At 39.8% G+C, this 12,892-nt stretch overlaps 1 protein-coding gene across 1 annotated transcript in view; it reads right to left on the bottom strand.

Moving 5' to 3' along the window:
* ubr4 (ubiquitin protein ligase E3 component n-recognin 4) overlaps positions 1-12,892 on the bottom strand; it is a 41,054-nt gene that overhangs the window by 17,309 nt on the left and 10,853 nt on the right. The window contains exons 20-54 of the mRNA XM_077732325.1: positions 12,679-12,811; positions 12,457-12,536; positions 12,253-12,381; positions 11,907-12,089; positions 11,645-11,767; positions 11,332-11,561; positions 11,080-11,198; positions 10,909-11,006; positions 10,471-10,628; positions 10,183-10,389; positions 9,964-10,065; positions 9,784-9,884; positions 9,307-9,694; positions 9,166-9,229; positions 8,871-9,062; positions 8,592-8,662; positions 8,228-8,375; positions 7,429-7,662; positions 6,602-6,772; positions 6,334-6,516; positions 6,100-6,258; positions 5,337-5,489; positions 5,024-5,251; positions 4,737-4,894; positions 4,301-4,475; positions 3,968-4,169; positions 3,623-3,786; positions 3,297-3,513; positions 2,941-3,157; positions 1,807-1,870; positions 1,576-1,710; positions 756-927; positions 551-682; positions 317-438; positions 113-224 (exon numbers count right to left, since the gene is read on the bottom strand). Of these exons, the coding sequence (XP_077588451.1) occupies positions 113-224; positions 317-438; positions 551-682; positions 756-927; positions 1,576-1,710; positions 1,807-1,870; positions 2,941-3,157; positions 3,297-3,513; positions 3,623-3,786; positions 3,968-4,169; positions 4,301-4,475; positions 4,737-4,894; positions 5,024-5,251; positions 5,337-5,489; positions 6,100-6,258; positions 6,334-6,516; positions 6,602-6,772; positions 7,429-7,662; positions 8,228-8,375; positions 8,592-8,662; positions 8,871-9,062; positions 9,166-9,229; positions 9,307-9,694; positions 9,784-9,884; positions 9,964-10,065; positions 10,183-10,389; positions 10,471-10,628; positions 10,909-11,006; positions 11,080-11,198; positions 11,332-11,561; positions 11,645-11,767; positions 11,907-12,089; positions 12,253-12,381; positions 12,457-12,536; positions 12,679-12,811 (5,524 nt within the window). The remainder of the gene's footprint in view (positions 1-112; positions 225-316; positions 439-550; positions 683-755; positions 928-1,575; positions 1,711-1,806; positions 1,871-2,940; positions 3,158-3,296; positions 3,514-3,622; positions 3,787-3,967; positions 4,170-4,300; positions 4,476-4,736; positions 4,895-5,023; positions 5,252-5,336; positions 5,490-6,099; positions 6,259-6,333; positions 6,517-6,601; positions 6,773-7,428; positions 7,663-8,227; positions 8,376-8,591; positions 8,663-8,870; positions 9,063-9,165; positions 9,230-9,306; positions 9,695-9,783; positions 9,885-9,963; positions 10,066-10,182; positions 10,390-10,470; positions 10,629-10,908; positions 11,007-11,079; positions 11,199-11,331; positions 11,562-11,644; positions 11,768-11,906; positions 12,090-12,252; positions 12,382-12,456; positions 12,537-12,678; positions 12,812-12,892) is intronic.

Genomic DNA, 12,892 nt, shown 5'->3' with positions numbered 1-12,892 from the left:
ATAGAACAAGTGATAACAACAACCTCGTAAAAGACAAGCCCAAAATGTTTAGTCCATGTAGAAAGATGGGAAAGTTTATGCAAGAAACATAACGTAAAGGTGGTAGACATACCTATGGGTGTGTTGGAGCGTGGGGGAGATGGAATAGTTACGTTGCGCCGTTTGTTTCGTGGTCGGAGCACTCTGATTAGTGCCTGCTTACAAGCAAAGCTCACGGCTGTGTCCTGGATGAACACCATCCGAGGGCACAATTAATACAGGCATAATACCTTAATTCTACTATAAAAAGGATGTGATAAACTACCAATGTACTTACAGGGCAGAGCAACATTTGCATGTAGATTTTGGAGGCCACATTGATGTAATCAAGCTCACAGGTGCAGTATGCATGGATGATGTCCACAAGAGCATTTACCGTTGCTTCGACATGAGTAAGTCCTTTGAGGGAGAGAAGAATAGTCATGTTTCTAGCTCCAAAATAACCATTAACTGCCATCCATGATGGTATTAATAAAACAATCAACTGCTTATAGAGAATATTTCCTCTTACCGGGCAGGCACGCGGGAGCAAGAAAGGCATTCTTTGGTTTAAGGGAGTGTAGCTTCCAAAAGTTACTCATCAGTTGGGTAATGAAATTGTGATTTTCACTTTCCACATTTTTTTGCCCATCGTCTGTCATGTCTGGATGAAATCAAAGTCAGATTAAATAAAAAAATAAAATAAAATTTTGAGCATAAACTAAATAACATCTCACCTTCTTGTTGAAGAAACTTGGATTCAGTAAAATGGACCAAATTGTTGGGTCTCATGATAGCAATGGAACGGGCTGTGATTACGAGTCTCTGAAAGACATCAGGGTCCAGTTCTTTGCCCTCACGACTGCAGCTGTTCAAACACTGCACTGCATTACTTAGCAGAGATTGGTCCTGGGGATGGAAAGTAGATTGAAAAATTAATGGCTTCTCCATACCTGTGTGGCAAAGATTGAGTGAACAGAAGAACCTTAGCAGGTTGAGTGTATTTCCCCGAGTGGACGCAAAGACAAATCTAGATTAGAACCCGATAGCAGGGGTGGGAAAACTTTTCGACCTGGGGGCCACATTGACTTTAAAAATTTGACAGATGGGCCGGGTCAGCACAAGATACGATACATGTAAAAAACTGCAATCGTTAACAGCAGATATCAAACATATAAGAGAAAAAAAAGGACTCAAGTATTAACATACTCATCATTAAAGTAAACAGTATAAGAAGTATAAAAAGATCATAGGGGCTGTAAAACACGAAAAACAAATAAGTGGACAGAGATACTGCCACTGGCTTCCGCGTAACAGCGCCATTTTGGGGAAAACAATTTTTAAAAATTATTTGGACAGCGTCGGGGGGCCGGATTAAAAAGCCTAACGGGCCAGATGTGGCCCGCGGGCCGTAGTTTGCCCATACTGCCCTGGACTCTATGATTTATCTCCTCAGAAACCAAAAAACCACATACTCATATAGTTGCACCTACTTGTTCTAGCAGATTACCTATTGACAATTGAATTATTATTACTCTCACAAATCTTTTGGGCTACCTTGTGGTTGTGATAGGCAGTACGGCTGGTGTGCAGACTGGCAAGAAGTCCCTTTGTCTGCTGTTGAACACCTGCTGGAGTTGGCATTGACAGGAGTAAAGTGGCCAGCTCTAGTGCAGCAGCCTTGTTCTTTTCCTGCATAAAGTCAATAGTTATTCAAGGTCACCCAAGGAAAGGTGATTTTTAATTCAAATATATCAGTTCTGTCATGCTACATTCTGAAGAATTTACCTTCTCATGAGAAGATCCAACAGCAAAGCAGCTTTCCAGAGCTTCCAGAGCACTTACCACAAGCCTGCAATAAAAAGTACGAATCACACCCACTGATAGTTTTGAGCTATCCAAAATGTGAAATAAGTGCAAAAGTCAAACTACTACTCTAAACTGAAAAAAAAAGTGTGTTACTACACAGCAAGAATATATCAGAAATAGATGGTGTGTAGCATTTTCACACAAACAGGCACACATGCAGATAAACGTACAACAAGACGAGCAGAGAAAGGGGCTGTTACTAACCGGTCCAAGGTGGATAAGGACTCAGTTTCACAACTTTTTATTGTATATTTGGGAGCAAAAGAAAAAAAGAAAAAATGTGTGAGGATCACAGAAATGAACAAGTGAAATTAAACAACTCTGCTAAAAACAAATGAGAGCATGCAAGAAAGACGACTTTGCTGTAGCCATGCAGTATTTACTCGAAGAAGAACCCGCCACCAATAAATTAAAACAGCTGAAGCTTAAAAGGTTAGACTCACGGAAAACATGAAAAATGTACACAGTTCATAACCATAATTGGGAATGAATTTTATGGCAAACTAACAGTGTATAAGTGAAATAATATTAAGTGCAATAGTCCTGCCATTAAAGAATGGGTATATAATCGAAGAAAGATTTTGCTCCCACTTCTTGATGACTTGTTCAGGTGACCGGACGTTTGGTCGCCGGTCATTTGGTCGCCGGTCAAATGTACTTAGATATCAAACTCTCTCTCTTAGATATTGAACTCTCTCTCTCTTAGATATTGAACTCTCTCTCTCTTAGATATAGAACTCTCTCTCTCTCTCTCTCTCTCTCTCTCTCTCTCTCTCTCTTAGATATTAAACTCTCATGAATATAATTTTGAGAGCTGGTTCCAACAGTAAACTCTCTGTCACCATTTGACTGACGACCAAAATGGACCAAATGACCGGCGACCAAACGTCCACGCACCACTTGTTCAAATCGTCCACATTTTTTTGGAGTATAGTTATCAAAGTATGAAGACTGACAGAAAAGATCAAGACATGGTCACTCTCTCTCACATTTGCCTCATGAGCCAATGCTACCGATTTACATGAGGAAAAAAATAAATAAATGAGGTCATACCTTTCCAGTAGAGAGCCACCGGTTGTTGATGGCGTCACAACATCGCCATCAGAGGTACCATTGCTCTGGTTAAGGTTGGGACTGCAGACATTGTTGACAGACGCTGAAGAGAAGTCCTCGGGTGGTTCCTCAGGCCAACCAAATTGTTCTTTAGTTTTGCCATAGATCTTGACTGAATCCAACATAGTCACCCCAGCCGGGTCGACAGAAGCTCCAACTGTCGCAGAAAAGAAGGCAAAAGATCCTTTAAATCAGCACTGAAAATTATAACAAGGTCAGGACTGATTGTTTTACTACTTTATTGTTGAGCTTTTAGCCGATGTAGGGAAAAATTCTAAATCCAAAATGTCACTTACTGAAAATTGACAGCTTCTTGTCAGCCTGTAATGCCTCTTCTCTGGTAAAGGGGAGGTCGAACCAACGAGCCCTTGTCAGATTTATTTGCATGGTGCGGCCCAAGACCTCCAGATAGGAGGGCGACCTTTCAATGGCCTGAGTACCAACTTGTACTCGCATGCCAGTCATCACCATTGAACTGTTGTTGTTGACCGCTTCCAATGTGAATCCCCCAGACTAGATAGAAAGAGAAGAGCGCCTGGATGGTTTTATTGAGCTCACATGTCAAATGGGAAAAAGACAATTTTGATCCAAGCTAAGACTATGTTATCCCCACTGAGCATACCTTTGTATTAGCCACATACATCCCTGTAGAATTGAGTCTGTGTTTGATCTGCTGTCCACTGTAGACCTGGAGTAAGTCATTGCCTCCAAACTCCACCTCAGTCAGTTGTTGGTTGTGTTCAAAAAAGTCTACTGGGAATGTTACCTGACTGGAGGTTCGGGTTGCTGAAAACGGATAGAAAATATTAACATTATAGGCTTAAGTTGAAAATAATTTTCCGACCAATTAAAGATCTTATAGCATCAAATGATCAAATTATCACTAACAAGTTTTTGACAAATCATATATAGTATACATCTGTCTTAACAAATCTGGTATTGAAAAAAATAATGTATAGAAGCTCACTGGTAGCAGCGGCTTTGCGCTTGCGGACAGGCTTCATAATATTGATGCCACAGCTGGGTTGTAGCGACGGCTGCAGCCAATAAGAAGTGTTGTCCACATTGGCCATGTAGATTCGCAGGCTTCCGTCCTCACAGAGAAGAATCATGGTCGTACGCTGTTGTTCATTACTAGCAGTGTGACGAATTGCAACCATATCTTGAATCTACAAGATAAAATAAAGTATTGGGTTACACAAAAACATTATTGCTAGGACACAAAAGTATCTATAGAACTGTTTTTTTACAGCTAGCAACCCAGTCACAATATTATGAAACCAATTAGGAATGGTCTTACCTTTGCTTTGGCTGGCAAAGTTTTAATTTCTTGAATGAGGAAGGTGTCAGGCTTAACCATAATAACTAAAGGAATGCCTGTTGTCTGCTGCACACAGCATACAATCCCAGGATGGTTCATGACCTCAGACCACTGGCAAAGAGCCGGTGACATCTTATTGCTGCTGCCATTGGAGCTATTACAGGGGGAAAAGATACGACTTTAACGGCTAAAATGGGCGGGGCAATTGTAATATCACTAAAGTGGCACTGATCGATTGGACCCATTCAAAACTATTTGGGTGGTCAGTGATCACATGACCAACATAGCCAGAACAGGCTTTTCAAAAATCAACCCGAGTATGTCAGATGTATATGTTTTAAAAATATATATACTTTCATTACATTGAAATCAAGGGCAGTCTGGAGCCCTCATCAAGCAGAAAAAGATAACATACCTCTTGACATGGATGGGAAAGAGTCGTTGGACATCGGTTGTGCTGCGACTAACTGTGGCAGCAAAAGATTTTCCTTGGCTGTAGCTGAAGAAAAGCATTTGGAGAACATGGGAGTAATAGACTGAGACCCCTCCTCCAGCAACCTGACCATTGCTGTCCTAAAAGAAAAAGGAAAAATTGAATGAAAAATACACATTCAATCAAAACTAGCTTCTTAATTGATCTCCTAATATACAAGTAGGGATAATGCCCCTTTAATTGTATACATCCTGGATGTTATGCCTTACCTTCAAATCTTCATGGCTTATCTCTAACACATTTGTGACATAGAATGGTCCATGTTGAGCACTGCTGGATTCATCCATGATCTGGGAGTATATGTAACCCGCAGAAGACATGATGACAATGATGTTCTTTCCTTCTTCATTGAAAAGAAAGGTAGCGTCACGAATCTTGGAACTTGGTAGGAGGAAGTAGTACATGGGACTCAATGCATCCACAGATAGGTCATAAATCTGTGGGAGAAATATTGAATTGACCGATATCAATCTGTATCTGTGTTCAAGGAACTAGTGCAGGTATTTTTCTGGCAATGCAGACCTTTACAAAATCAGCAGTGATGATAGCAAGCTCTGTTTGCGAACCTGGCAACCAAATGGCCTTGATGATGAAGTTGCCTGTGGCGAGTTGCGGGTGCAGCACCAGATGGTCCGAAACAGAACCTGTGCTACTAAACGTGAGCACATGGCAGTCCTTGAAAAAAGCAACAACAAAAAAACAGGACATCAAACAACAATAAAATTCCCTAATTACAAAAACCACCTTACCTTATTTTCCGCAATATAAATGTATATAGTTTAGTTGAGCCTGTGACTAATACTCAAGTGCGACCCCCCACCCGAAAAACTGTTATGTTAACAGATACCTATTTAGCCCTGGAAAATTGTTCTCAATATTACTATTGTTACTTTAACCATTCTCCATTTCCGATTATATAAAATAAAAATGTAATTTTGAAGAGTTTGGTTATTATTGAAATTACCTTAGGTTTCATTTCTATAAAATCAATATGAATAAAAATAAATTATTCATTTTTTTTTTTTAGATATTCCATCAAACAGTCACAAATATAATAAAATGTGATCTCCAAATTTCCCACTCATAACTTCCTGGCAGCATCTATATTAGGTCTTCCATTTTCCCATCGTTGTTGCTAGACCTTTTCACACTGGGGATGTCGCTAGTGTAAAAGTCTTTAAACTAATTATTATCAACATCATTAAAATCAAAATAAATATACAGCATGTTACTCCTTATTTGCTCAATAAATACACCACCAAAAATAGTTGTAATGCTGAGATACCTTGAGGCCACACACAGCCAGATAATCTTCATTACAAGGGTTGCCTGTAAGACTGAGGACAGTGAAAGGGACAGGAGCAGAGGCCAGACGGGTGAGCGTCAGCTTCCTCTTACTGGAGTCAGCTTGCTTCAAGAGAGTGGACAGCTGCAAAACGGTTATCTGCAAGAGAAGTCATTTTTCATCAGACATTTTGCACGGAAGTTCATTTTCACTCTACCAAAAGTAAAGGCTGACCTTTCCCTTTTCATGGCTGACAGCAAGGTGTTGACGGCGGCCATGAGGTGATGACAGGACACACATGGCAACGCGCCTCAGAACATGGGCACTAATGAGCTGGCGGATTGTTTGCCCCTGGTCACCGCTGTAATTCATCCTCACATTCTCAAAAGCACCTTCCTGAGAGCCAAGAGTGGGTACCTAAAGAGAAAAGGCAAAAAGGAAGAAAACAATTGGATAACTTAGGTCAATGCGAGCGGAAAAAGACCAAAATAGATTTCCCCACCATCAACTGATCTGTCATATCCACGTTTTTATCCTGAGTGTGAAGTTCATTTAGGGCTTGCTGTGCCCGGCTGCTGCTGCCAACAGCCGATGCCTGCTGGAAATTTGTTTGAATGGCTTCCATTAGGAACATCAGCATCTCCAGTATGAGAGCAGCTGTAGATGACGCATTCTGTTCAGAAAACATTAAAGAGTTGGATATGAAACTGATATGTTATTACCTCCAGTGGTAGGTTCAACCTACAGAAGGCGGAGTTTATGCATTAGGTTTCATGCTTTTCAAACTTGCAAGATGTGTATATAATATTAAACAGAAGAGGTGATTAAATTTGGCAGTAATTATGGAAAGAGTTACAGAGGTCAGGGGAAAAAAAACAATAGCTTGAAAACAAATTAGATTAGACCAGGGGTGGGCAAACTTTTCCGCCCGGGGGCAACATTGACTTAAAAAATGTGACAGATGGGCCGGGTCAGCACCAGATACGATACATATAAAAAAGTGCATCCGTTAACAGTAGATATGAAACATAAACAGAAAAAAAGGACTCAAGTATTAACATACTCATCACTCATCATTAAAGTAAAAAGTATAAAGTACAAAGTAAAGTAAAAAGGAATGTATTAAGAAATATTAAAATGTAATTTTAAAAAAGATAGAAGGGCTGTAAAACACAAAAATACAAATAAGAGTGGACAGAGCTACTGCCACTGGCCGTAGTTTGCCATTAGACAGCCAAGTAATTCATGAATTTGTTTATTGCTGCCACCAAAAAAAAAGAATCTTGTATATCCTTTCAACGTGTGAAACTCCAACAATATTTTCCTCACCACTTGAGAGAGCAGCTCTTCCTGGCATCCCTCAATACTCTTGCACGCACTGCTTTTCTTTGGTCTGTCCTCATCAGCAGGATTACCATCACAGATGGTCACCTTGCCTTTATCAGATGGGGAGACATTATGGTGACGACTTGCGTTCTCGGGCATACGCAGTTCACTCTGGAATGCAGAAGACTCCTTCAGAGTAGAACCCATACCACTGCTTGGGCTGCGCTTCACTAAGGCCTGTTAATGACATAACACAAAATACTCATAAAGAGACAATCCAAAGAAAAAGTATCATCAAAATCAAACATATCTATCATTACAATTTGGATAAAAAACATTCTCCATTAAAAATGCTTACAAAAACAATTGCAAGGTAGAGTATTGCACCAAATAAAGACCATTACTACTACTTAAAAACAAAAAAACATTAAAAAGAAACCACCATGCATGTATAGAACGCTACCATTCTGTTAAAATGAATAGTTGTTACATTACCAATAGAGAAGCATAAGCAATAGTCAAAGTTGCTTCAAAACATTAAATATGGTTGATGGATTTTTTTCATTGCATGCAAACTGTATCAAAACAGTTAATTAAGGATAAACTAGGAAAACTGGCCTATGTTACATAATCTATGCAATGCAACATGAATTTTATCCAACATTACTGGCCATGCGTGAACTAGCTAGATAAGACTAAACAAATGAAATGGCTGGATGGGAGTCAATAGTTGTAATGACTTGCAAGCCAAAGTTACCGCTGTTGCTCTCTTCCCATGATGACCTGACGTATTCGGTCTCACCTGGCAGCTGCCATCTTCTTTGGCTCCGCAGTCACAGAAGAACGAGCCATATTTGGCATAGGAGATCTCATGGTCTTTATGACAGACCTTGGCGCACACAGTGCACACACCTACCCCATCCACCATTTTACAGGTGTGACAGTGGTACCTAGATCATGAAATGGAGCAGTTTTAGTCCTGAGAATAAGTACTTTTATCTATCTGTTTTGGCAGTACTGGATGTTAGTTACTGTTTGCTTTGCGTTTTAAAGTGTGTTTCATACATTGTTTGTCTATATGAACGACTGTATCTGACAAAATAGTACCCTAAAGAACCCATATAAGGTAACTGATTAAAACCATTATCAACAATAATGATTCTTACCAGTGCTGGTTCATGAATTCTTTCTGAGTTATGGTGAAAGTGCAGAGTTTGTTGCAAAGAGAATCTTCATCCTGTAAGTTGATGACAAATTATGAAACATTAATTTCAACTGTAATGCTCAGTATGAATCAGAAGTAGTTAATGAGAATGCTTTGAATGCTTTATTATAAACAATACCTAACAAAAAATATCTTGATTTTTATTTCCAGTAAAATGAAGGCAGTTATATAACTTATTCCATCAAAAGAAGGCCCAAACCCAGAGAAATAAAAATCTTACAGAATCTTCAGCCTGAGAATCATCTTCTTCTACAGCTAGTTCCTCCACCCAATCAGAGTCCACCTCCATGGCTTTTTCCTCTCCTTCCATGAGAATTGCTGTGCTACCTTGACCATTACTCTGCCTCAAGGCATTCATCACATCAGCTAAATAGGAGATGATGTGACAGGAGCATTCCAACATGTTTGCATGCTGAAATTAAGAAAGCACATTAATGAGATTTCAAATTATTGACAAATTACAACTTTTCAAGAATCGCATATTAAAAAAAATGAAAATAAAAAACAATACGCACTTTGCCTTGGGATGTGTTTGTGCTCACTTTTTCCACAACATTCTTTTGAGTTAAATACTTTTTGCTGTAAAGGAAAATATATATTTTTTTAGACATTTTTTTTTCATTTTTTTGCATTAAAATAAAGAATAATTTACTCACCAACGAGTGAGCCAGTCAATGACTGCCCTGTGCAACTGCAGGTGGCCCGCTCCCTGTCCAGCACTAGCTAAAGTGGCCATGATGACCATGAGCTCAGGGAATCCTGTCCCATCTCCATTAGTCAGCATGTCTGTTGCCATGGGAATTAAAATGCTGAGGAGGACTGTACAGACTCCTTCCCCCACCTGGCTGTTGTCCCGAACTATATGAGTAGTGAGAACTTGCAAAAGCTGTCGGTTTTCTTGAACAATTTCCAGCTGCTCCGAGTCCTTGGGTGGTGTAGCCGTCATGCGTGTTAACCAGGACTGCAGACGTGAAGGCTCCACACAGGCCAGCTGTGCCAGTGAACCACAAAGGCAGAGTAAACTGGGATTTGGGCTCTTTTCCGCTGAGGAGGGGAAAGTATTACAGTCACAATTAATTTAAAAAAGGTATTGATGCACCAGGTTGTTTCCCAATTATAACTGATAAACTTACTTAGCTGGAAAAGCTTTGTGAAGAATTTTAGCACTCTGTTGCAGAATTTTGCAGATAGGCTTTCATTGGCTGTCGCCATCATAATTTGGACAAGCTCACCACTGCAAAAAAAGTAATGGTGACTGAGCAAGTTGCGTTCATGTACACTAAAACATCATGTGTCAACAGTCAAGAAAATACCTGAAAGAAAAGAACTCCTCCATTGCTTTTCGGACTTGAACACTCTCAAGCTGCTTTTCAAGGTACTGAAGGCACTCTTCAAGAACAGACTCGTCCAAACCACTGGAATTAAGGCAAAAACAAAAAAATAGAGTTAAAGGAAAACAATACACCATTTCAGCACTGCTTCTTGGTGGTCAGCAGGGATGAAATCAAACTCATGTATTGTGAAACATCTACCTGTTGGGGTCAGAGTGATTTGCGATGATGTTGTAACACCCAGTCACCAAACGTTCGTATACACGGCCTAGAAAGGCATCTGATTCTGAAGGACCAAGAATGCGCTCCAGTGACGTGGTACAGACTTCTGCTACACTCTCTGTGCTGCTCTCCAGGAGGAGAGGCAGCAAGGTACGCACAATCTGAGTAGGATCCAGCTCCTCTGTGCTAAACGACAGGCAGAAATTCACTCATTTAGCCACACAAACATGGAGCATTTAACTAATTCAGAATTTGAAGTGGACTTACACAATGAGGTCACCGGTGAGCCGAACCAGAGAAAGAAGAATGTGTTTGAGAGAAGACGCCAGAGGCAAAGATTGACAGCTCAGTGTTCCCAGATGAGCTGCTTGGATCGCACTGATGTAGCTCTCTGATGGAATTGTATCATTGGCAAATGCGTTTCTCTGTAAGAGAGGATTTTTGCATGTAAATGCATTGGCTGTCATAAAACAATTACTTGAAGCATCAATAAATCGGTCTATATAATTATTGAGATTGAACAATAATTTATCCCTCTTTCTTTAAATATAGCAGTGGACAGAATGGTTACTGTATTAACATCTCAGCACTCTTTAACTCTAAGGGGAAAGTGACTGAATGTTAAAATATTTGTTACGTGTAGCGTAATCTTCAGTAATATGCTATTTGGACATATAGAAATAAGTGATTTATAGGAATACATACCCAAGATCCGATGTTAGGGAATTCATTGGTATGTATACTGTTCCATGTCTCACATAGTGTCTGCACAGATGGTGGTAGGTTCTGCATAACATTCTGCCCTGCAAGTGTTCATTTTAAATGGTTAGCATGCAAATACTGAACATTTCTGCCCTAAATAATACAGGTACATACCCAGCAAGTTAGCTTTGCACCGGGTGGAGCCAATAGATAACACAGCAGCATAACCTTGGAGCTTGGCATCTGACAGTTTGTTTTCTCCTTCTTCTGGGATGTTCATTAATAGATAAGACCTAGAAACAACTCAAGGATTTCAATTTGGATGCCTAATATTCCAAATGTTCAAGACGTTCACATTTAGAGATTCAATCAACTGATGTATATTCTTTATTGACACTAGCAGTCCCTTAAAGACACACAACTCACCTTGTGAAGGTTGTGTAAATGTCAGTTAGTTGCAATGTGGCAGACAACAAGTTCTTTGTGATTTCTGATGACTTTTGAGTGTCCGTTTCAACAGCAATCTTGGACAAATGTTCATCCAAGGACACCTGCACTTTGGAAATGACTGCATCCAAAGTATAGATAGCTTGTAGCGAAGGCAGGTGATCGAGTGGAACTAGGACATTTGGGTCAATACTGGAGAACGTTGAAATCTGCAGTTTAATGGTCAAATAAAAACGAGCCCTTAACAATGTGTCCATAATGGATGATAAAGGTTAATTGATAAGAATAGTACCTGTCTGGCAATGTACTCTTCTGCAAGCTCCACGTCATATTTAACTGTGCTGCACTTAGCAGCAGTGATTTCGACCAAAGAGGCTGCTTGGTCAGCTTTCATTCCTTGCTTTATTAAGTGGTCCTGTTCATGAGGATATGTACATAGTCATAATGAGAAATTAGGCTGTCAATGTATCATGCACATAGCTTGACAGTCAAATGAAAAATCTCTTCCAACGAGGGAATTCTATGGCACTCCCCAATACTTAAAATCAACATACCTTAATCCAGTTCACATATGTAGACACCCTGAGGCGTGAGGACCACCGTAAAGTATGTAGGATGTCACTCTCACTGGGATCTCCCCACCCAGATTTAAGTTGTTCCATGTAGGCTTTTGAAGGTGGTAAAGCCCCCAAGATCCTCCATAGCACTAAGAAGAAGTACTGAAGAGAACAGGCCTCCTGTATGAAAAGAGTACCAGTTGAATATTTGGCATTATTTTTTATTTTATTAACAATTTATAAAACCTGAAATGTTTCAATTGTTTTGTTGGAGGGAATGAATTTAATCTAAAAATGTCTTAACTACTGCTATTTTATTTTTTTATTGGAAGGGGCCTCTCACCATCGGAGTGATGGGCTTGGTCTCCTGTCTTCTTGCTGTGTCAAATTGGGCACCCGCTGCCAGGAGTGAAATGAGACTAGTATACAGTTCATCATATTTCACTGCTCCGTTGAAGAGCTTTGAAAACACCTACAAAGGAGAGCAAATGCAAACTGAAAGGCTCTGTTCATATCACCAAGTATAAAGGAAGAACAACAACATTACCTTGGTGTCTAGTCTACTGATATCATCTTCAGATGCCTCATGGGATAAAACACAGTAGAATTTGGGTTGAGCATTTGAGTCTAAAAAAAGTGGGGGAAAAATACGATTAGATTAATGATGAAGTCAATTTTTCTAAGTGTAACCCAAGCAGGCAGGAAAGATGAGCTGCTAATTGGAGTTCATGTAGCATATGAGTAAGAATATTTTGACTTTCGCACTTACTGGCTGGACAGTGCTTGGCCCAGTTTTCCTCCACTTCTTTAAAACCATAGTAAAGAGGAAGACTGTTGCGCTTGCCGACGTCATGAAGTGAACTTGGCCCGCTTGATGGCGGAGTTAGAAGATTGTACTGGACCTAAGAATAAATATTTTTAGGAAAATCGAAATATCTCTATATGTTGCAGGTATTGAAATATTCCCAATATCTATTTAAAAA

The sequence above is a fragment of the Stigmatopora nigra genome, chromosome 1 (assembly GCF_051989575.1).
Source record: "Stigmatopora nigra isolate UIUO_SnigA chromosome 1, RoL_Snig_1.1, whole genome shotgun sequence".
In the NCBI taxonomy this organism is placed as follows: Eukaryota; Metazoa; Chordata; class Actinopteri; order Syngnathiformes; family Syngnathidae; genus Stigmatopora; species Stigmatopora nigra.
Note: the sequence above shows the minus strand (reverse complement) of the source record. Positions and strands in the feature narration are given on the sequence as shown.